Genomic DNA, 24,851 nt, shown 5'->3' with positions numbered 1-24,851 from the left:
TTTTTGCAATTTTTCCACATTTGGAATTTTTTTGCCGTTTTCCAGTACACTATATTGTTACATCTCGTGGCTCTCCTGAGGCAAGGACTGAGGCAGTCTCCCATTCCTTGCCTGCCACGAGCACTCCTGCTCAGCAGCGCCAAAGGTCTGCCAGACTGCGCAGTGTGCAGGAGATACCTTCTCAGAGAGGCAGCAGAAGGGTGACACCTAGTGGTTCTCCTGTTACAAGGAGTGAAGCGGTCTCCCATTCCTGGCCTGCCGCAGACTCTCCTGCTCAGCGGCCCCGAAGGTCTGCGAGGCTGCGCAATGTGCAGAGGTTTACTGCTCAGGGAAGCAGTGAGATTCCCGTTATCTCTCCACATTGTGAGACCGAGGATCCCGCCTCTATTTCCCAGAGGCAGGAGGGTGAGCATGTGCAATGCGTGGTGGGTCCTGATTCGCTCACTGACGTCACACGGCTTGATGACAAGGCTGGTGACGTGGTGAATCCTGACTGGCCAGGCTGGGACGTCGTGGACCCTGATTGGGTCAAGTCCGTCATCTCCGCCTCGCGCCCGCCCTCGGGTGGAGCTGCACCTGCTTAAAAGCTCCCCCTGCCATCATGGCGGCGCGCGACCGTCCTTCTATGTTTGGATGTCTGGCAGCGTGCTGCCACGCCACTGCTCAGGCATTACTGTCGCTTGTGGGCTTGGCCCTTGCTGCTCCGGCAGTACCCCCGTCAACAGGCCGTGTTCCTGTCCCAGGTGAGCTCGTCAAGTCTCCATTGGACTCACCTGGTTATTGAAAGCACACGTGCGTGGGCACCTCTGTGCTACCCTCGTGCCATATTCTCGTGACTTCCACTGGCACACGTGCGTGGGCACCTCTGTGCTTCCCCGTGCAACAGGTACACCGAGCCGTGAGATCTGTGCCATACAACCCTCACGGGTTAGGGCAGATCGGTGTACATAGATCGTCTGTGACTTTCCAGACGATCGCTAGCAGCAACCCGCTCACTCTTCACCCACCATAGCGGCGGTCCCTTACACCGCACAGTGGACCTTGACCGGCGGAAGCAGTCCATTTCCCATCTTGGCACGCTTCCCCGGGTCCCCCTCGTAACACTATATGGTAAAACTTTATGGTTTAATTTAAAAGTACAGCTCGTTCCGCAAAAAATGAGCCCTCACATGACCATATTGACTGAAAAATAAAAAAGTTACGTCTCTCGGAAGAAGAATGGCGAAAAAAAAACCAGAAAGCGAAAAATCATGAAGGGGTTAATCAATTGTAAGAAGATACTGGGAGTTATAGTTATCAGTCATTATAAGACCATACAGGCACCACAGTACAGATGAGAATTAGTCAGTATCACAAATAATCATTTACATGTACCTTATAGATGATGTTGTCTCTGATCGGAGTTGTGCTTTTTCTTTATCTTGTCCAGATGCCATGATGACTTTTCATGGCCACAGCTCATCTCTGCAGACTTCCATCTTCTTTGCTTTTCTGCAGCACATCCCAACACGATGCCTGAAAAATAAGAGTGTCATTATAATGTCCCTGAATAAAAATATCTGCCCTACACTGCGCTCTTGAATAATAAATTGCCCCTCACCGTGTTCCCAGCACAAAATATGACATACACACTGTTCCTCCTATGGTACGTGCCCTCCACACTGCACTCTCCTTTCCATGCTGAGCCCCCTATTCACACTGTCTTCTACACTGTGTCCCCCTATACTGCCCAGTCTCTATACTGTTCCATCTCATCACACTTCCCCCTCCTTTCTGTGACCTCACACTATCCCCAATGAAGACCTTTCTAAATACCACCCCCACCCACACTACCTAGTCGTGTCTGCATGCATCCATTACACCATACCCAGTCTTTATGTGCCCCCTCACATTTTTTTCATCTCATATGGTCTTATAAGGACCTCTGTAGTCATCACCACTTTGCTCCCCAACCTATGTCTGCACCCACCCCCCTCTCGTACTGTGTCCGCACCCATCCCCCTCCCTATACTGTGTCCACACACAGTCCCCTCACTTCCCATACTGTATCTGCACCCATCGATCTCTCACTTCCCATACTGTATCCACACCAATCCCCCTTACTTCTCATACTGTGTTCGCACCCATCCCCCCTCACTCTTCATACTGTGTCCACACTCATCCTCCCTCACTTCCCATATGGTGTTCGCACCCTCATGCTCCCCACACTGTGTCTTTAAATTTAATCCATGGCTCCCCATACTACCCCATTCATTCAGTCCATCTACTGTGTCTACACTTACCCCCTTGCTCCCTATTCTGGGTTCTCAAATAACCCCCGATTGCTCCACATACACCACCCCTCCACCCTTTACCCGTTCATTAATTACAATCAATCTTTAGTCTCGTCAGCTCCATAGGAGCACTTTCCACCAACCCCACACACTCCTCTGCGGAGTTGAGGAGTGACATCAGCAGCGTGATTAGCTGACCAGATCACACTGCTGATGCTTGACAGCGGCACAGAGAAAATCCGACTCCCATGCAGTCGCTGGTGAGACACCGTGGATACCCATCTCGGGTGACCTGATGGCACCCCCTGTGTGTCCAGGCCCCCCTCTGTGCTTCTGCTCACCAGACCCCATACAGGAGTCATTGTTGTCATGCCCTGATGGGGGCCCTGGTGGGTGCTATATAAAGAATTATTATTTTGCCTATTTTACCTCAGGTTCAGTACGTTTATATGTGATGTATATTACATACAGTATTTCACAAACACCTACACCTCCCACATTTTTGTTAATATTTTCTTATTTCTTTTCATGGGACAAGATATGACATTTTGTACTATGTAAAGTAATAACTGTACAGCTTGTATTAGGCCTGAGCCACACGGCGAGAAAAACAGTGCTAGTGGAGTGCGATAAAACATCGCATTCCCCTCGGACCAATTCTAGCCTGTGTGTCAGCACACATAAGCGATTATTTTCTCAGCCCTAATCGGACCGAGAAAACAATCGCAGCATGCTGCGATTGTAAGCTGAGACTCTTTCTCTCGCACCCATTCAAGTGAATGGGGCGAGAGAAAAATCGCACTGCACTCGCGGTACACCGGTGTACTGCTAATGCAGTACGAGAATGGCAATAGCCGGCTACGCAGGAGAGAGGGAGAGAAATCCCTCCCTCCCCTCTTCAGTGCCGCCCCGCCCCCCGCAGCTGAGGTCTGCTCACACGAACGGACCTCAGTTGCAAGGACACACGCATGACACTCGACTCTGCTGTTCTGCCAGCACGAGCCGAGTGTCATGCAAGGGGATCGCAGTAGTCCCCGTGTGGCCCCAGCCTAACAGTGTAAATTTGGTGTGCCCTCTAAATAACTCAATACACAGCAATTGATGTCTAAACCACAGGCAACAAAAGTGAGTACACCCCTAAGTGAAAATGGCCAAATTGCGCCCAAAGTGTCAATATTTTGTGTAATCACCATTATTTTCAAGCAGTGTCTTACCTTTCTTGGGCACGGAGGTCACCATCACGGAGATGGTGGATGTTAAAGTCCTTGAACTCCTCCACTTTCCGTTTGAGGAGGCCCCACAGATGCTCAATAAGGTTTAGGTCTGGAGACATGTTTGGCCAGCACCTTTACCCTCAGTTTCTTTAGCAAGGCAGTAGTCGTCTTGGAGGTGTGTTTGAGGTGATCATCATATTGGAATACTGCCCTGCAGTCCAGATTCCAAAGGGGGGATCGTGCTCTGCTTCAGTATGTCACAGTACATGTTAGCATTCACGGTTCCCTCAATGAACTCTAGCTCCCCACAGCCAGTAGAACTCATGTACCCCCCGAAACCATGATAATCCCACCACCATGCTTGACTGTATGCAAGACACACTTGTCTTTGTACTCCTCACCTGGTTGCCGCAATACACGCTTGACACCATCTGAAACAATTAAGTTCATCTTTGTCTCATCAGACGACAGGATCTGGTTCCAGTAATCCATGTCCTTAGTCTGCTTGTCTTCAGCAAACTGTTTGCCAGGTTTCTTGCACATCATCTTTAGAAGAGGTTTTATTCTGGGACGACAGCTATGTAGACCAATTTGATGCAATGTGTTGCTTATGGTCTGAGAGCTGACAGGCTGACCCCTCCACCACTTTTAACTTTTGCAGTCATGTTGGCAGCACTCATACATTTACTTTGAAGATACATTCTCTGGATATGACGTTGAGCACATGCACTCAACTTCTTTGGTCACACAAGGCCTATTTTGTGTGGAACCTGTCTTTTTAAACCGCTGTATGGTCTTGACCACCATCTCCTTTGCCCTTGAAACTCACTCTTACTGTTTGACCGCATCTGAGCTGGAGGGTGGTGAGATGAGGAACCGAGTAATGGCTGCACTGGAGATTTTGGATCCGTTTTTCATCTAGGGAGTCCTTTCATGAATGTCCTTTGTCGCGGGCGGAGGAGGGGACGCTGCGCTATCCCACTGCTCAGGTCCGGCTGCCGCTGCTGCTGCGGCCTGCTGCTGCTCGGTGGCTCGAGCGATGGGCCGGATCCCGGGGACTCAAGCAGCGCTCCTCGCCCGTGAGTGAAAGGGGTTTGGTTGTTGGGATAGTTTATTGTCCGTGACGCCACACACGGTTGTGGTGATTGTATGGACACCACCGCTGCTCTGTATGGGGATCCCGGGAGCGGTGACAGGGAGCAGCAAAGTTGTTAGTTCTCCCCTCCGTGGGTAGGGGGTGGTTGTCCCGGGGCCCAGTGATGAGGTGGGGGATGCTGGATGGCAGGGCCGGTGCAGGGCTTGGTGGGGTGCAGGGACGCGGGGGCAGCGCTGTGCCTCACGGCACTGTGGTACTCACTCAGCCTGAGACGGTGACACAGTTCTCGGTAAAACACACGGCTGGAAAGACGGTTCCCACGGACGGCTGCTGTTGCTTTTCCCCGATAGTTGACGGTGACGATCTCTGTCCCTGCACCTAATGAAATGTTGGTAGCGATGGGTTCCCACTGATAACCCGCTCCCCGGCTTGGATATGTGCCAGAGGAGCCCCTCTTTGCCCGCAGGCGCTGGCCCTGAGAAACTGGTGCCTTGGCGGTGGCGGTGTCTCTCTCTAACGGTTGGACTGTTGCCTTCAATCGGGACTTGGTTGTTGGGAGACCCAGAGGTCCCCTTCACTGACGGATTTGGCAAATTCACGGTGACTCCTAGCCTTGCCTAGCCTTGCCGGGATCCGAAAGGCCCCTGCCAATGGTGCTGGCTTCTCTTCGTATACCGCTCCGGTACCGCCGGGCCACCACCCGTCCACGGTCCTTTCGGCAACCTCCAAGCAGCCTCTCCTGCCGACAATCACCGCCGTCTGCTAACCTTGCTGTTCTCAGTCCGGGGCACACACCCGGACCAACTTCAGGCTTGCTCAACTGTCACTTTCTCTTCCACCTTTACTCCTCTCTCTTGCTCCTCTACCACTTCACTCTTAACTCTCACTCTCCCTAAACTGATCTCTTCACTCCTTCACTTCCCTAGCTTAACTGCCTGGTTTTCCCGCCTCCAGGGCTGTGAACTCCTCGGTGGGTGGAGCCAACCGCCTGGCCCACCCCCTGGTGTGGACATCAGCCCCTGGAGGAAGGCAACAAGGATTTTTGTGTAGCTTTGGTGTACCTATCCGGGGTGTAGGGTGTGGTGGTGTTATGACCTGTGACCCCTGGCTTGCCCAGGGCGTCACATTCCCCCTTAGCAAAATGCAGACCGTCCGCAGGCTGCCCGTCCAACACCGGTTTTATTTTTCTGAAAAGATATAAAAAATATGACATACAAGTAAAATAACTTCATCCCACATCGGGAGGTGCTTTGCTTAAATGTTACAAACGGTTTTAAACGGTTGCGGCTGCCGCTCTCTCCCACCCAAGTAACCTGGCCCTGATGCTGCCCCTAAAACCCAGGCAGCACCCCTTGACCCCAGTCCTGCACCAAGTTACCCGAGCGGGATCTGTCCTTCCCCTCCAGAGGGTAGCCACCGGTTCCTGTGGTGGCTGGGCCCCAGCCTGCTCCACTGCGGGCCCTCCCTCCAACCTGCCTCTCCGGAGGCGGTAACTGTAGCTGCAACAACATTTTTATTTACAAGCCACTAATGTTTGTGGTTGCCCTGCAAGTTCTCGGGCCTGTTCATAGAGAGTTCCCTATGCAACTTTTGAAGGGTCCCCACGGGGACACCAATGCCGGCAACGGCCGGTTCCAATCACGGTTGACAATCAGCTGAGGCTTCGGTTGATTACTTTCATTTTATCTCAAAACTTTTCAAAACTTCCAAACACACACACTGGTGGTCCCAACGGGGACGGTGCAACGGTGCTCCGCTGCCTTTTGCGGCTCAACAGTCCATTCTCACTCGTGGGGCTCTAGTGCCACCTTCACATGGTGCACCGCTCTGGACCCCAATGGTAGCTTGCTGCAGGCGATCTTCTTCCATATACATGCGGGCATACACATCCGCTCTATACCCCTCTCGGGCATCGATCTCTCTGCGCAGCTGCCGTTGCCGCCGCTCCCAGTCTGGAGCACTTTCTGCTTGCTCCGGTTCAGCGTGTGCAGGGGACGGACCCAGCCAGAGTCCCTCCGTGTCGGCTACGACTGGCACCTTCAGTAATGAGGGACCCCGCTGTGACATGGCCTGCTCTGCCTCCTGGCAGCTGCATCCCCGCCGTGCCTCCGGTGCATCTTTGCTGATGGCCTCAGCCTTCGGCTTCTTCCATTGAAGCGGATCAGGGTGGTCACGAGCTTCTGCTGCAGGTCAGTCCGCCGGGGCGGATTGGCAGGGTACCGCTACCCGCTACCGGTGGTGGTGGTAGCGGGCCTGGTGGCGGGGCAGCCGCAGCCAACACGGGTAGCGGGGGAGGTAGCAGGGCGAGCGGGTGTGGACCGGGTCCCTCAGCCGCGATGACCGACCCACTAGGCGCACAGGGGCGTGGGTCACTTACCCTCCCTTCCAAGACTCCCTCCACCTTGCGTCTCCGTATGGCCGCCACCACTTCCGCCATGTCGGCCTCCCACTCCTCCAGGAGGAGCTGCATGCGGACCTGCAGACGGCTGCTTAGCTGGACGGTCCGGACTTCCACCCGCACTGCGGGGCCAGGCGCGGGGACCACGGTGTTGTCGGTCGAACTCAGTATCTTTAGCAGCGGCCCCTTCCAGGAACCAGTCAATGGCCGCAGGGTCCTGGCGTCCCTGCTTCTATAGCCGCGGTTACATGCGACCAGTCGCCATTTCGTCCCCCTTAGCCTCTTTCCGGCCCCTCCTCTATCAGGGCGGGGTTTTGGCCTTCGCGCCTCTGTTACTCGAGAAGACGCTCGAGCGGGAACTCTTCGCGCCAAAGATGGCGGCTTCTGAAATTTTCCGGCCGGACACCTCCGGCGGTCACAAGGCGCACCTCTACCCAACGGCAGAGCGGTAAGATCCTGTTCGTGACACCAAGTTGTCGCGGGCGGAGGAGGGGACGCTGCGCTCTCCCACTGCTCGGGTCCGGCTGCCGCTGCTGCTGCGGCCTGCTGCTGCTCGGTGGCTCGAGCGATGGGCCGGATCCCGGGGACTCGAGCGGCGCTCCTCGTGAGTGAGTGAAAGGGGTTTGGTTGTTGGGATAGTTTATTGTCCGTGACGCCACACACGGTTGTGGTGATTGTATGGACACCACCGCTGCTCTGTATGGGGATCCCGGGAGCGGTGACAGGGAGCAGCAAAGTTGTTAGTTCTCCCCTCCGTGGGTAGGGGGTGGTTGTCCCGGGGCCCAGTGATGAGGTGGGGGATGCTGGATGGCAGGGCCAGTGCAGGGCTTGGTGGGGTGCAGGGACGCGGGGGCAGCGCTGTGCCTCACGGCACTGTGGTACTCACTCAGCCTGAGACGGTGACACAGTTCTCGGTAAAACACACGGCTGGAAAGACAGTTCCCACGGACGGCTGCTGTTGCTTTTCCCCGGTAGTTGACGGTGACGGTCTCTGTCCCTGCACCTAATGAAATGTTGGTAGCGATGGGTTCCCACTGATAACCCGCTCCCCGGCTTGGATATGTGCCGGAGGAGCCCCTCCTTGCCTGCAGGCGCTGGCCCTGAGAAACTGGTGCCTTGGCGGTGGCGGTGTCTCTCTCTAACGGTTGGACTGTTGCCTTCAATCGGGACTTGGTTGTTGGGAGACCCAGAGGTCCCCTTCACTGACGGATTTGGCAAATTCACGGCGAGTCCTAGCCTTGCCGGGATCCGAAAGGCCCCTGCCAATGGTGCTGGCTTCTCTTCGTATACCGCTCCGGTACCGCCGGGCCACCACCCGTCCACGGTCCTTTCGGCAACCTCCAAGCAGCCTCTCCTGCCGACAATCACCGCCGTCTGCTAACCTTGCTGTTCTCAGTCCGGGGCACACACCCGGACCAACTTCAGGCTTGCTCAACTGTCACTTTCTCTTCTACCTTTACTCCTCTCTCTTGCTCCTCTACCACTTCACTCTTAACTCTCACTCTCCCTAAACTGATCTCTTCACTCCTTCACTTCCCTAGCTTAACTGCCTGGTTTTCCCCGCCTCCAGGGCTGTGAACTCCTCGGTGGGCGGAGCCAACCGCCTGGCCCACCCCCTGGTGTGGACATCAGCCCCTGGAGGAAGGCAACAAGGATTTTTGTGTAGCTTTGGTGTACCTATCCGGGGTGTAGGGTGTAGTGGTGTTATGACCTGTGACCCCTGGCTTGCCCAGGGCGTCACACCTTCATCTGATGAACACTGGGGTTTAAGATATGTAGCTAATGCCCTATATTTTGAGTGGTGGCTACTATTGATTGAATCTGCCTCCATTGTTAAATGAACAGATTTTGCTGTTAACTCTTTGATGCCTTAATGGTCACCAGGACATTGGTTGGTTTAGACATTGAGGTTTTCTTATCATCTGAACATTGTTTCATATTGGTTTAATTGGAGAGATTTAAACATCATTTGATTCCCAGTGTGATATAGGACTACCAGCATTTAATACTGTGCCATCTTTGTCTTTTTGAATTAACTCTTTAATCCACTCCTGAGAAACCTTAGATAGATGAGGGGAAACACGTCGGGTGGTTTTCTTTTTGAAACCGCTTGAAAAAAACTGAGTGGTTATATTTTGGGTTATTACACCTTGATATTTTCCCAATTTAATCACATTGGTTGTAGTTTATCCTTATCATCTATATTAGATTTGATTGTTGGTTCATTCTTGGATTGCCTAATCCTTGTCAGTACTATCACCTTTAGACTTGCTAGGGTCGTATTAGGGCCTGAAGGGATAGTCGAAATTTATACTATTAAAATTGTGAATTTTCGGAGTTTTTGCTTTAGTTTTTCTACTTATGTACTTCTAAATCATTTGCTTTGTGTGTTTCTTGACCACCATGCTACAGCTCAGTTTCAGGGTGATGACATTCTTCTTATAGCCTAGACCATCTTTATGTAGAGCAACAATTCTATTTTTAAAGCCACAGAGAATTCTTTGCCATGAGGTGCTATATATATATATATATATATATATATATATATACATTTTAACATTGTAAGTGTGTTCATACAGCAAGGAATCGTACAATATGGAAGACACCAAGCCAGAGAGAAGAGGACTGCGATGTCTTGTACAGAAACCGATGACAGAACAGAACAAGAGGCCTCATTCCAGGATTCAACGGCCAGGGACGGCAGGGATATTGAGAAAGGGCATAATATTGAATAATCAGAGACCCTCTACCTCCCAGGAAAATGTCTGTGGCTATACAAAGTAAGAGTTTATTCTATGCTTCAAATATACAATTTAGGTAACTATATTTGTAATAACCTTGCAACAAAAATCATTGCATCTAGTAGTGTGAACAGCAAATGCTTTACTGAGGTAGAAAGGAGGCAGAGGTACTCTCAAACATGTAGGATTTGGATATGTGTGGACCTTGTTGCACATCACGACCGGCAGCTTGCAATTCCATTTGCTGTCCGGCAGACTTAGTGAGTACAAGCCAATGACCGGAACGTTTGAACCCTACCTGGTCGGCACCCTCTATATTTCCCTATATAATTTTAGATATATTTTTGCATAAATTGGAATATTTGGACTTTTAGAGTGTTCATATTTAAATTAGATTGGTTTATTTTCATTGTTAGCAAAAGTTTACTGTTTTAAAAAAATTACTGTATATATCATTATGTGCGAATAGACCATATAGTACTTATACAGTATATAAGAGATGCCTCTCTATGCTAACTTGTCTATATTTCTAAGGTCACTGTTCAGTGACGAAATAGATTTACTGGTCATGGCAACAGAAAGTGGGGACATTTACCTGTGGGAGTTTGATGACTCTGTATCAGGTCCATTTCATAAAGACAGTTTCTCTCCCGATGATGAACAGCATCTTATGAAGGTAAATGGCCTTTTTGGTATAAATTCAGGTTACTTTTAAATGCCCTTCCATCCACCCCTATTTCATTAGGGCACCATTGGTCTGATTATATAGTGATCCTAGTGCTCTCCTCAACTGCTGCCTACAGACCATGAGACCCTGCATGCTGTGAGCACGGACAACATTTGTACTTTGTATTATATAAATAAATGCATCCTCATTTAGAAGATAGAGTCAGATCACCACGGAGAAAATTTGTAGTAAAGTGGAAGTTTGAAATTCAAGTTTTTCCAAGCATATGTTATCCTCTATGAAAAGGATACTACATAACTTATAGACTGCTGACCGCTAATTGATTCTGATAACTGGGACCCCCATAAATCCCCCCGAATCAGGCTTTGAAGAGCCCTTTCTGAATGGAGCAGAGGTCAAACATATGCACCTCCACTCTATGCATTCACTGTGGGACTGCAGGAGATAATACTCTCCCCTTCTTGTGCACTTCTGCTCCATGCATTCACTGTGGGACTGCTGGAGATACTCTCCACTCCATGTGCACTTCTGCTCCATTCATTCACAGTGGGACTGCTGGAGATTATACTCTCCACTCCATGTGCACTTTTGCTTCATGCATTCACTATGGCACTGCTGGAGATACTCTCCACTCCATGTGCACTTTTGCTTCATTTATTCACTATGGGAGTGCTGGAGATAATACTCTCTGCTCCATGTGCAATTCTGCTCCATTCATTCACTATGGGACTGCTGGAGATACTCTCTGGTCCATATGCACCTCTGCTCCATTCCTTCACTATGGGACTGTTGGAGATGATACTCACCATACTTTTTGGACTTCTGTTGCATTAATTCATTATGGATTGCTGGAGATACTCTCCGCTCCATGTGCACTTTTGCTTCATATATTCACTATTGCTGGAGATATTCTCCATTCCATGTGCACTCCTCCTCCTCTCATTCACTATGGGACTGCTGGAGATACTCTCCACTTCATGTGCACTTTTGCTCTATTCATAAAAAACTACTGAATATACTCTCAGCTGCATTTGCACTTCTGGCCATTTATTCACTATGGGACTTTTGAAAATATTCTCCAATGCATGTGCAGTTCTGCTCCATGCAATCACTAAGGGACTGCTGGAGATGATACTCTGTACTCCATGTATACTTCTGCTCTATTGAGACAAGGCTCTGCAGAGTCCCATTCTCCGAATTGATGGTGGTCTCAGTGGTTGGAACCCAAGTAATCAATAAATTATCCTCTGTCGTATCAATAAGGGCTTGTACCCAGTAAAATAAACATAATGTTCAATCAAGTATAAGCAGTATTTCCTAAAAAGAATTGAAATATAATCAACTTCTATAAATTTAGGCAGTAGATTTACATTACTTAAGCTAAACATTTTAAATAGCAAAATATGAATTTACTATATAAAATAACAATCCAACAATATAATATATTAACTAACATTAAAACAATAACATAAGCATAATAAAATATAACAATATAATATAAAATAACAATAAAACAATTACAACAATAATAAATAAATTAAACATAAATAACAAAAACACTACTTTGTAAAATGATATATTGGTATTTTATATCCAATTTAAATGTATTAATATGATATATCTCAAAAAATAAATAAGTATATTATATAAAATAAAAACAATACCATAAATAAATAATTATATATAAAATAATAGTAAGTCATTAAAACCTATAAAATAGCAATATAATAATATAAGTAAATACATAGTAAAATACTGTTTCTCAAATGTGTTTGAATATGACATTTTGCTGCTTCAGATTACTACAGAGAGCCTATTCAACAATGAAAAAAGTGATGTGTTAATAAACAAGCATCTAGCAGGTAAGGACAAAATCGTGCAGAAAATCCTCTGGATCCAAAAAATACTTAGTCTTTTCTTTCAAGTGTACTGTTAAGGGTGCTATACATATTGCGACATCGCTAGCGATTGCTATCGATGTCGAGTGTTATAGCACCCGCCCCCGTCGGTGGCACGATATGTGGTGATCGCTGCCGTAGCGAACATTATCGCTACAGCAGCATCACACGCACATACCTGTGCAGCGACGTCGCTGTGACGGCCAAACAATCCCTCCCTCAAGGGGGAGGTGCATTCGGCGTCACAGCGACGTCACTAAGCGGCCGGCCAATAGAAACGGAGGGGCAGAGATGAGCGGAACGTAACATCCCGCCCACCTACTTCCTTCCTCATTGCCGGTGGAGGCAGGTAAGGAGATGTTTGTCGTTATTGCGGTGTCACACACAGCGATGTGTGGTGCCGTAGGAGCGACGAACAACATCGTACCTGCTGCAGCAACGATATTAAGGAAATGAGCGACGTGTCACCGATCAACGATTTTTCACGTTTTTGTGCTCGTTGATCGTCGCTCATTTGTGTTACACGCTGCGATGTCGGTAATGGCGCCGGATGTGCGTCACTACCGCCGTGACCCCGACGATATATCGTTACTAATATCGCAGCATGTAAAAGCAGCCCATTAATCCATGCAGTTGCTTGGTACTGAATTTGCTGAGAATTAGTTGTGGTTAGAGATGAGCAGACTCGCAGATAACCGGGACTGGTGAGTCCCTGTTCTCTCTTTTTTTTTTTTTTTTTTTTTTTTTTTATTAAATCCAGACCTGATCCGGAATCCAGCCCCCATATAAGTCAATGGGGATCAGAATCATGAGATTAAAAATGGTGGTTGAAAGGATAGAGGAATGGGAGCAAGTGCACTGTACTTACCAAGGCTCCGGCATGGCTGTAAGCTGCTCCCAGGCCTGCCATTCACTTCCTGGGCTGCTAATTACTGGTCATGCAAATGCACTGCTTCTCCCGCCCACCGATGCCTGTGATTGGTTGCAGTCAGACACTCCCCCACCCTAAGTGGCAGTGTGTCAGCTGACTGTATCCAATCACAGGTGCCAGGATGGCCAGTGTGTGGGGAAAGCAGTGTAACTGAAGGAGCCCGTACACTCTAGCATCTACCGTGAGCCTAAAATGTACGAGCTCATTCCAGGTTAGTGGGCGTGACTGGCTTGGTTGTTGGACTTCGCGATAGTTCCTCTCGTCTACCATAATCATGCAAGGGGGGGGCTTCACACCACCTGTACCCCCCTATCTGGGGATCTTACCCCACCCTCGCTTCTATTATAAACAACTCCATGCCCACATGGACTTAAAAAAATAATGTTTATTCTGGCTGGAAACGTCGTATGTCATTCTGAACACCTGGGTGTGTTGTAATGACGTCATACCTGGAAGGAGCCCTTATTCTCTAGCATCTACTGTTGATATCGTGGTATAAAAAAAATAAATAAAACAATTGGCATAGACTATTCTGATACCCAGCACAGATAAAGCTCATGGCTACAGGCTGCAGCCGCCAAGCCCTGCACTTATCTTGGCTGTATATCAAAGGAAGAGGTACCGCATGGGACTTTTTTTTTTTTATTAGTTAAATAAATAATTTTAAAAAAACGATGGTCCCCCTCAATTTTCATACCAAGGCAAGATAAAGTCCAACAGCTGGGGGCTGGTATTCTCAGCCTGGGGAAGTCCAACCTAAAAGTATCAGCCATCAGGAATTATTGCACTTTACCCGGTTCTTCCTGATCACCCTTTTGTGGTTGCAATCAGGGTAATATAAGGGGTTAATAACAGCCCACAACTGCTACTAAGCCCTAGATTAGTAATGGCAGGGGTCTATGATGCCCTAATCACTAATCTGTAAGTGAAAGTAAACAAACAAAAACACCGAAAAAATCCTTTATTTGGAATAAAATACAAAAAGCCACCCTCTTTCACCACTTTATTAACCCCCTAAACACCTCTGCAGGTCTGAAGTAATCCACAAGAGGTCCCACAACGATTCAGCTCTGCTACATCCAAGTCATTGTGAGAAGCTATATAGCATGACTGTCCACTGTGAGTGCAGAGAATGAATGAGCCACAGCAATCAGCGGTCCAGCTGGAAGTTCCCACGGTCCTCCACCTGTGACAGCATTTAACCTGATTCCAGGTGTTCCAGGTGTTCTCAGTAAAATGAGTAAACTCACCTGCATCTCCTGGCAGAAAACCACGTTTTTTTTGCCAAGAGATCTAGGTTTAGTGCTGACATTTTTACACTATATTCATGCACCCAATATACACCTGGCAGAAAACTGCATTAATACCGCAGCAAAAACCTTAGGCAAAAACCGCATAAAAAAATGCATCATAAAACAGTGATTTTTTTTTTTGCCAGGAGGTGTAGAGTGGGTGCAGGAATATGGTGTAAAAATGTCATCACCAAAATTGCATCTCTTGGTCCAAAAATGCAAAAAAAACCCATTTTTTTTCTGCCAGAAGGTGAAATTTGATGCTGAACTCTGGTGCAGACAAATTCAGCACCAAATGTACACCCCCTGGCAGAAAACCATGGCAAAAAATGTGTAAAAAATGTGGGGTTTTTGCTTTTTTGCCAAGAGGTGTAGATTGGGTGCAGGAATATAGTTTAAAAATGTCATTACCAAATTTGCATCCCTTGGCCCAAAAATGCAAAATAAAAAGGGGTTTTTTTTCTGCCAGGATGTGCAAGTTTGGGGCTGAACACTGGTGCAGACGGTTTCAGCACCTCCTGGCAACAAAAACGTAACCCCCGTAATGTAAGGCAGAGTGCTTCAGGTCACCAGAGGTCATCGGGTATGACCTCATGTGAACTGAGTGAATTCACTGCTGCCAGCCGGGTCCTTCTTGTCAGTGTTTCTCAGGACCTGGAGAGATTGGACATGCTTTCAGTCTCTCCAGGCTCGGATGTAGCAGAGCCAGGACCGTCGTGGGATCTCGTATGGATTACGTCGGAACAGCAGGGGTATGTTGGGGTTAATAAAGTGGTGAAAGAGGGTGTTTTTTGTATTTTATTCCAAATAAAATTTTTTTCGGTGTTTCTGTTTATTTACTTTCATTTACAGATTAGTGATGGGGGTGTCATTGACTTTTACAGTCCGGGTCCACCCATCCCTAGGGACAATCTCTACAGGGGCTGTATCTCACACCATTTCCTGCCAATTTATTGCATAGAGTGGTGATTTTATATCAAATGACAGATTGATATAATGTCTTTCCTCTACTTTTTCCTATTTAGAATATATCCAGTATAGTGTTTGATGTTTGATTTTAGTTGTGTGTTCTAAAAGCTGCTAAATGTTTATTTTTGTTACATGGTATAGGTTTCACCTGCAAGAAGGTATTAGCGGGTCACTTTAAAGCAGTCACAGCCTTAGCCATGGTTGGAAAAGAAAACGGCTATTCCACTGTATATTTGGTGGGTATATCTCGGTGAACACAACTTGTTTTATTTCTCAAAGTTACTTTGGGGCAAATTACTTAAGCCCGCTTTACACACTACAATATATCTTATGATTTGTCGGCGGGGTCACGTTGTAAGAGACGCACATCCGGCATCGTAAGGTACATTGTAGTGTGTAACAGCTTCGTGCGATTGCGAATGAACGGTAAAACGTTCATCGCACGCACGTCGTTCATTCCTCATAAATTGAACGTCAGGTTATTCATCGTACCCGGGGTATCACACATCGCAGTGTGTGACACCCCGGGAACGATGAACAGATCTTACCTGCGGCTCCCGGCTAGCAATGCGGAAGGAAGGAGGTGGGCGGAATGTTTACGTTCCGCTCATCTCCGCCCCTCCGCTTCTATTGGCAACTGAAGACAGCCGCGCGATCAGCTGAGCTGTCACTGAGGTTACCCGCGGCCATCGCTGTATCCAGTGACAGCGGGTAACCTCAGTGACAGCAGAGCTGATCGCGCTATTTCCTTCATTAGCTGCATGGAGCTGACAGGAGCGGCGGTGTCTTCTGCAGCTCCGGTCACCTTCATGAAGCAGAGCTGGAAGCGACGCTGGACCATCCTGGATTACGCCGGACATGGAGGCTTATTATCGGGCTTATTAAAGTGGTGAACGAGGATATATGTTTGTGTTTTTTATTTCTAATAAAGGATTTTTTCAGGTGTGTGTGTTTATTTACTGTAACTTACAGATTAATCATGGAAGGTATCTCGGGGAGACGCCTGACATGATTAATCTAGGAGTTATTGGCAGCTATGGGCTGCCAATAACTCCTTATTACCCCGATTGCCAAAGCACCAGGGCAAATCGGGAAGAGCCGGGTACAGTCCCAGAACTGTCGCATCTAATGTATGCGGCAATTCTGGGCGGCTGCTGGCTGATATTGTTAGGCTGGGGGGCTCCCCATAACGTGGAGCTCCCCATCCTGAGAATACCAGCCGTCAGCCGTATGGCTTTATCTGGCTGGTTTTAAAATTGGGGGGGACCTTTTTTTATTTTTTCAAAATAGTAAAGCCGCTGGAGCAGTGTGAATGCCGTGCAGCGCCGCGCCGGTGATCGGGTATCGGTGAGTATGAGCGATGGGGTAAGAGGGATAGACTGACATGGACAGAGAGAGAGGGACAGAGATAGTGACCGACTGACAGAGATTAGTGAATGACAGACATTGTAAGGCGCTTCAGAACGCAGCTTTCAGCTGCGCTCTGAAGCGGACCTTTTTTAAGCTGCGGTGCAGAGCGCACACCTGCGCACATAGCCTCAGACATCAAAATCGTATGAGGGATGTCACACGTTTCAGTTGACTAGGTTCGTACAACAAAACGTCCAATGTATGAGGAATAAACGACGTGTATGCGATCACCTTATTTGCGTTCAATCTTGATCGCACGTAGGTGTCACACGCAAATACGTCACGAACGATGCCGAATGTGCGTCACTTACAACTTGATCCCAACAATGGATTGTGAGATATATTGAAGCGTGTAAAGCGGGCTTTAAGCGAGATGTCGTTGGGGTCACAAAATTTCTGACACACATCCGGCTTCGATAGCGACGTCGTTGCGTGTGAAACGCACAAACGACCGTTAAACGATCAAAAATACTTCCCATATCGTTGATCGTTGTCCAGTCGTTCTAATCCCGATTATCGTTGCTGTTGCTGGACGCAGGCTGTTCGTTGTTCCTGCGGCAGCACACATCGCTATGTGTGACACTGCAGGAATAAGGAACAGCACCGTCCCTGCGGCCGCCCGCAAGGAGGAAGGAAGGAGGTAAGCGGGATGTTCGGCCTGCTCATCTCCGCCCCTCCGCTTCTATTGGGCGGCCGCTTAGTGACGCCGCTGTGATGCCGAACGAACCGCCCCCTTAGAAAGGAGGTGGTTCACCAGCTACAGCGACGTCGCTAGGCAGGAAAGTCTGTGTGACAGGTATAAGTGTGACGTGGGGCGGTACATAAGCATTTTTGTTCGCCACGGGCAGCGATTTGCCGTGACGCACAACCGACGGGGGCGGGTGCTTTCACCAGCGACATCGCTGTGTGTAAAGACCACTTTAGTGTCTGACAGAGAACTAAGTACTTGAGCATGCGCAGCAGAGGATTTTCAGGACTTAAGGCTACTTTACACACTGCGATATCTGTTACGAGGGGGACCCGGGGAAGCGTGCCAAGATGGTATATGGACAGCTTCCGCCGGTCAAGGTCCACTGTGCGGTGTAAGGGACCGCTGCTATGGTGGGAGAAGAGTGAGCGGGTTGCTGCTAGCGATCGTCTGGAATGTCACAGACGATCTGCGTACACCTGTCCGCCCTAACCCGTGAGGGTTGTATGGCACGGGGCTCACAACTCGGTGTACCTGTTGCACGGGGACGCACAGAGGTGCCTACGCACGTGTGCCAGCGGGAGTCACAGGAATATGGCACGAGGGTAGCACAGAGGTGCCCACGCACGTGTGCTTCAGAAACCAGGTGAGTCCAACAGAGATTCAAGGAGCTCACCTGGGACAGGAACACAGCCTGTTAAACGGAATACTGCCGGAGCAGCAAGGCAGGGGCGAGACCTGCAAAATACAATGTCTGTACAGTGGCGTGGCAGCACGCTGCCAGACATCCAAACATAGAAGGACGGTCGCGCGCCGCCATGATGGCAGGAGGGGTTTTTATGGAGATGTAGCTCCAGCCAAGGGCGGGCGCGAGACGGATGTGACCCAATCATGATCTGTGACGTCCTGGCCCGGCCAGTCAGGATTCAGCACATCACCAGCCTCGTTATCTGGCCGTGTGATACCAGTGAGCGTATCAGAAGACGTCACGTGGGGCACATGCTCAACCTCCTGCCTCTGGGTCATAAAGGCGGGATCTTCGGTTTCACAATGTGCAGAGCTAAGGGAAGTCTTGCTGCTTCCCTGAGCATCTATGCTTTGCACACTGTGCAACCACTCCAACCCTCTGCGATGCTGAGCAGGAGGACACGTGGCAGGCAAGGGATGGGAGACCACTCCATTCCTTACAAGGAGTAAACCACTAGGTGTCACCCTTCTGCTGCATCTAGGAGGAGGAAACTCCTGCAGTCTCCCAGGCCTTTGGCGCTGCTGAGCAAGAGGGCTCGCGGCAGACAAGGAATGGGGGACCACCTCATTCCTTGCAAGAGAAGAGCCACGAGATGTAACATTACCCCCCTGTCTAGGGCCCCCCCGCCGCCTGTGCTCAAAGGCTGCTACCAAACCCGGAGCGTGGACATGATCCTCCAATTCCCAGGTCCTATGCTTCGGTCCACGACCGACCCACTCCACGAGGAAGTACCTCTTGCCCTGAACGATTTTTGTTTTAACCAACCTCGCTACTTCAGGGTTGTCGGACGAGGAGTCGGCCGTCGGCCACCAATCATGCCTGGCCTCTAGAACTCTGGTCCTTTTGGACCTGAAGAGGCCCACGACCTTGGAGGTATGGTCCCAGGAAAGTACATCGTTCCGTAACCTAGGGGGAACGAGGGTCTGGCCAGGTGGCACCAGGTCTAGGGGAGTGGGTGACCCGGTGGTCCCGAGGTGTTCTTTACATGACCCTGCCCAGGACGAGATCTCCCCTGTTGTCCAGTTGAGTATCGGAGCATGCCGTTTCAACCAGGGGAGTCCTAGTAGGATCTCATCCGTCCCTTCTGGAAGCACCAGAAAGGACACCTGCTCATGGTGGCCTGGTGGTACATCCATCCTGAGAGGGACGGTGATCTGGGTAATGGGTTTGGCAAGTAGGGACCCGTTGACTACCTGGACACTGATTGGTTTAGGCAACAGGACCAGGGGAACAGAGTACCTAGTTGCCAGGGAGGCTGAAATGAAATTGCCGTCAGCGCCAGTGTCTAAGCAAGCCAGGGCAGGGAAGACAGTGGTGCCGAACTGCAACTGGGCGCTGAGGGTTAATTTAGAAGGAGAGGCAGCGTCTAGGGCTCCTCCTCTGATGGAAACCAGACTTTGTCTCTTTTCCGATGGTTTTGAACATCGGGTAGCTACATGTCCCCTCTGCCCACAGGCAAAGCAAACGACCGGCGGCCGAGAGCCTGTGGTAGAGGAGACCACCTTGGAGACTTCCATGGGCTCCACAGAGTCATCAACAGAACTGACTGGGAGACTGGTCTGGTGGGGAAGGAGAGTCAGAGGCTCTGTAGGCCAGGTAGACGTGGGTGCTGAAGAGACCTCGAGCCTCCGCTCCGCGTGGCGGATGTCTATGCGAGAAGCAAGCCGTATCAAGGCCTCTAAGGTGGTCGGCACATCACGCGTGGCCAGTGCGTCTTTGACGAACCCTGCCAGACCCTCCCAGAACACAGGGACAAGGACTTTATCTGGCCAGTCCAGCTCTGCGGCGAGTGTCCTGAACTGCACCGCAAAGTCCCCGACTGAAGTGGACTTTTGCCGAAGGCGTAGGAGTCGCAGCGCGGAGTCGTGGGTGACTTGAGGACCGAGGAACACCTTTCTCATGGCCTCAAGATAAACTGGAAGGTGATTCACCACCCGATCTCCGCGCTCCCACAACGGCGTGGACCATTTTAGCGCTCCCCCTGTGAGCAGGGACTGGACGAATGCTACTTTCGCCTTCTCAGTAGCATAAAGAGTGGCGGACATCTCAAAGTAGGTGGTAACCTGGTTTATGAAACCACGGCACTCGGAGCTGTCCCCGTTGAAGCGCTCTGGGAGCGCAAGGCGATGAGACTTTGCGCTCAATTCCACAGCCTGAGTAGCCGCTTGGGTGGCAATTGTCGCTAGAGCAGCCTTATCGGGGGAAGACCGCTCCACAGCTGCCAATCGTGACTCCAACTGCTGCACATAACGCAGCAACTGCTGCTGCTCTTCTGCCATAGCCAGACCTTTGGCGCGACCGTAATGTTACGAGGGGGACCCGGGGAAGCGTGCCAAGATGGTATATGGACAGCTTCCGCCGGTCAAGGTCCACTGTGCGGTGTAAGGGACCGCTGCTATGGTGGGAGAAGAGTGAGCGGGTTGCTGCTAGCGATCGTCTGGAATGTCACAGACGATCTGCGTACACCTGTCCGCCCTAACCCGTGAGGGTTGTATGGCACGGGGCTCACAACTCGGTGTACCTGTTGCACGGGGACGCACAGAGGTGCCTACGCACGTGTGCCAGCGGGAGTCACAGGAATATGGCACGAGGGTAGCACAGAGGTGCCCACGCACGTGTGCTTCAGAAACCAGGTGAGTCCAACAGAGATTCAAGGAGCTCACCTGGGACAGGAACACACCCTGTTAAACGGAATACTGCCAGAGCAGAAAGGCAGGGGCGAGACCTGCAAAATACAATGTCTGTACAGTGGCGTGGCAGCACGCTGCCAGACATCCAAACATAGAAGGACGGTCGCGCGCCGCCATGATGGCAGGAGGGGTTTTTATGGAGATGTAGCTCCAGCCAAGGGCGGGCGCGAGACGGATGTGACCCAATCATGATCTGTGACGTCCTGGCCCGGCCAGTCAGGATTCAGCACATCACCAGCCTCGTTATCTGGCCGTGTGATACCAGTGAGCGAATCAGAAGACGTCACGTGGGGCACATGCTCAACCTCCTGCCTCTGGGTCATAAAGGCGGGATCTTCGGTTTCACAATGTGCAGAGCTAAGGGAAGTCTTGCTGCTTCCCTGAGCATCTATCCTTTGCACACTGTGCAACCACTCCAACCCTCTGCGATGCTGAGCAGGAGGACATGTGGCAGGCAAGGGATGGGAGACCACTCCATTCCTTACAAGGAGTAAACCACTAGGTGTCACCCTTCTGCTGCATCTAGGAGGAGGAAACTCCTGCAGTCTCCCAGGCCTTTGGCGCTGCTGAGCAAGAGGGCTCGCGGCAGACAAGGAATGGGGGACCACCTCATTCCTTGCAAGAGAAGAGCCACGAGATGTAACAGATATCGGTCCCGATATCACTAGTGTGGGTACCCGCCCCCATCTATTGCGCGATACGGGCAAATCGCTGCCCGTGTCGCACAACAGCCGTCACACATACTTACCTGTCCGGCGATGTCGCTGTGACGGGCGAACCGCCTCCTTTCTAAGGGGGCAGTCCGTGTGGCGTCACAGCGACGTCACTGAACCGCCGCCCAATAGCAGCAGAGGGGCGCAGATGAGCGGGACGTAACATCCCGCCCACTTCCTTCCTTCCTCATAGCGGCTGGGAGGCAGGTAAGGGGAGCTTCCTTGTTCCTGCGGCGTCACACGATTTTTAAGAATGGACCCCCATGTCGCCGATTAGCGATTTTGCACGTTTTTGCAACGATGCAAAATCGCTTAGCGGTGTCACACGCAACGGCATCGCTAATGCAGCCGGATGTGCGTCACAAATTCCGTGACCCCAACGACTCCGCATTAGCGATGTCGCAGCGTGTAAAGCCCGCTTTAGAACCCGAAAGACTGAACAACCAGAGCATGCGCTGTGGGATCTTTTAGGGATGTGGAAACAAGATCAGCAAGCTGAACCACTCTTGGCACTGCCAGGATCCGAGGCTGGCGCCAGGCGGATTATAAACCACAGCACGCTGTCTCTGGCATCTGTGATGCCTGTTTGTAACAGTCATTATCTCAGAAAATTATAAAAAGTGCTGTATCCACGCATATTAATGGAGAGTTGAATGGAAGGAATAACTGTGGTAGCAAGAGGTGCACAAGCAACCAGGATAACCGCAGCCTTGATAGGATTGTTAAGAAAAGGCCATTGAAAAATTTTGGGGAGATTCACAAGGAGTTGACTGCTGCTGGAGTCAGTGCTTCAAGAGCCTCCAAACACAGACGTATCTAGGACATGTGCTACAACTGTCGTATTCCTGTGTCAAGCCACTCATGACCAATAGACAACGCCAGAAGCGTCTTACCTGGGCCAAGGAGAAAAAGAACTGGACTGTTGCTCAGTGGTCCAAGGTGTTGTTTTCAGCTGAAAGTAAATGTTGCATTTCATTTGAAAATCAAGGTCCCAGAGTCTGGAGGAAGAATGGAGAGGCCACAATCCAAGCTGCTTGAGGTCTAGTGTGAAGTTTCCACAATCAGTGATGGTTTGAGGAGCCATGTCATCTGCTGGTGTAGGTCCACTGTGTTTTATCAAGACCAAAGTTAGCATAGCCGTCTACCAGGAAATTTTAGAGCACTTCATGCTTCCCTCTGCCAACAAGTTTTTTTGGAAATGGAAATGTCATTTTCCAGCAGGACTTGGCACCTGTCCACACTGCCAAAAGTACCAATACTTCGTTTAATAACCACAGTATCACTGTGCTTGATTGGCCAGCAAACTCGCCTGACCTAAACCCCATAGAGAATCTATGGGGTATTCTCAAGAGGAAGATGAAAGACACCAGTCCCAACAATGCAGACGCGCTGAAGGCTTCTATCAAAGCAACCTGGGCTTCCATAACACCTCAGCAGTGCCACAGGCTGATCGCATCTGTAGCATCCCTGACCCCTTCAGGGCACTACTAGGTACTGCATCCTGTCACAGATGCAGGGCCTACCCCCAGGGACCTGGAAGATCAGTGCCGGTACCACCAAAACAGATAACATCCCCAGTTGCCTCTCCCAATTGTGGGTGACTGATTAGTTGGGGACCCATTGGGTGGCCACCTAGGAGTGGAGCCGATCCAGTCCACTAGCCAACAACCTGGGGGGAGGAGACAGACAGTAAGTCAGTCTGCAGTGGCAGTAGTAGGAGATGGACGTGTCTCGAGACGGGGTCGTGTAGCAGTGACCTGACTGGTACCCTCCCTGGCAACCACTCTCCTGTATGACGAGGTACCCCTGGAATCAAAGCACTGATGGGGCACAGGGCCCTAACTTAGGTGAATGCTTCAAGCTGCCTGACAAATACCTGCACAGTCAGGGGACTATCCAGGACCTCACTGACCCAAGAATCCGGTAGCCAGGTACAACAGGCACCTATGAGCTGCCCCCCAACCCCCAGCTGCCTATTTGTACCCGTCTGGGAACCAAAAATATAGGGAAGCGAAAGAGGAGAAGAAGGAAGAGTGAAAGAAGAGAGAGAAAGAAGAGAGAAAGATAGAAAGAAGAGAAAGAGCAGAAAGAAGAGAGAGAGGAGAAAGAGAAAGTAGAGAAAGAAGAGAAAGAAAGGGGGGGAAGAGAGAGAGAAAGGAGAGAGAAAAAGGAGAGAGAGAAAAAGAAGAGAGAGAAAGGATAGAGAGAGAGAGAAAGGAGAGAGATAGAGAGAGAGAGCGTCTAGTACTCGCGACCTTCTGCTTCTTAAGCTGGGTTCACACTAAATGACAGCGACAACGACGTCGCTGTTACGTCACCATTTTCGGTGACGTAACAGCGACCTTGTAAGTCGCTGTTATGATCGCTGCTTAGCTGTCAAACACAGCAGAAGCAGCGATCATAACGTCGCTGTGCTACATGTTCAGAGAGCAGGGAGCCGCGCTTAGCGCTGGCTCCTTGCTCTCCTTGCTACAGTACACATTGGGTTAATTAACCCGATGTGTGCTGCAGCTACATGTCACAGTGCAGAGAGCAGGGAGCCGTGCGCACTGCTTAGCGCTGGCTCCTTGCTCTCCTTGCTACAGTATACATCGGGTTAATTACCCGATGCGTACTGCAGCCACATGTGCACAGTGCAGGAGTCGGCACTGGCAGCAAGAGCGGAGGCTGGTAACCAGCGTAAACATCGGGTAACTAGGGAAAGGTCTTCCCTTGGTTACCCGATGTTTACGCTGGTTACAGCTTACCGCAGCTGCCAGTGCCGGCTCCTGCTCGCTTCATTTCGTCGCTCTCTCGCTGTCACACACAGCGATGTGTGTGTCACAGCGGGAGAGTGACGACCAAAAAATGAAGCTGGACATTCAGCAACGACCGGCGACCTCACAGCAGGGGCCAGGTCGTTGCTGGATGTCACACACAGCGACAGCGACGGGACGTCGCTGCAACGTCACAGAAAATGGTGACATAGCAGCGACGTCGTTGTCGTTGTCGCTGTGTGTGACACCAGCTTTAGGTGAGCACTCTATCCACTCAGCTATTGCCCCTAATGTGAAAGATAGGCAGATTTGGTAATCTTGAAGTCTGGATTGCTGAAGTCTCAGC

The 24,851-nt window shown here is 50.2% G+C and overlaps 2 protein-coding genes across 2 annotated transcripts in view; both read left to right on the top strand.

Annotated features, from left to right (window-relative positions):
- The window catches only part of LOC142302328 (uncharacterized), a 213,082-nt gene extending 197,496 nt beyond the window's left edge, over window positions 1-15,586 (top strand). The window contains exons 10-12 of the mRNA XM_075343390.1: window positions 9,561-9,761; window positions 10,257-10,398; window positions 15,557-15,586. Of these exons, the coding sequence (XP_075199505.1) occupies window positions 9,561-9,761; window positions 10,257-10,398; window positions 15,557-15,586 (373 nt within the window). The remainder of the gene's footprint in view (window positions 1-9,560; window positions 9,762-10,256; window positions 10,399-15,556) is intronic.
- A 72-nt stretch (window positions 15,587-15,658) lies between these two features.
- Window positions 15,659-24,851, top strand: part of LOC142301282 (uncharacterized) — a 28,462-nt gene continuing 19,269 nt past the window's right edge. The window contains exon 1 of the mRNA XM_075342311.1: window positions 15,659-15,736. Within this exon, the coding sequence (XP_075198426.1) occupies window positions 15,698-15,736 (39 nt within the window). The 5' untranslated portion in view covers window positions 15,659-15,697. The remainder of the gene's footprint in view (window positions 15,737-24,851) is intronic.

This window comes from Anomaloglossus baeobatrachus, chromosome 4 (assembly GCF_048569485.1).
Source record: "Anomaloglossus baeobatrachus isolate aAnoBae1 chromosome 4, aAnoBae1.hap1, whole genome shotgun sequence".
In the NCBI taxonomy this organism is placed as follows: domain Eukaryota; kingdom Metazoa; phylum Chordata; class Amphibia; order Anura; family Aromobatidae; genus Anomaloglossus; species Anomaloglossus baeobatrachus.
Note: the sequence above shows the minus strand (reverse complement) of the source record. Positions and strands in the feature narration are given on the sequence as shown.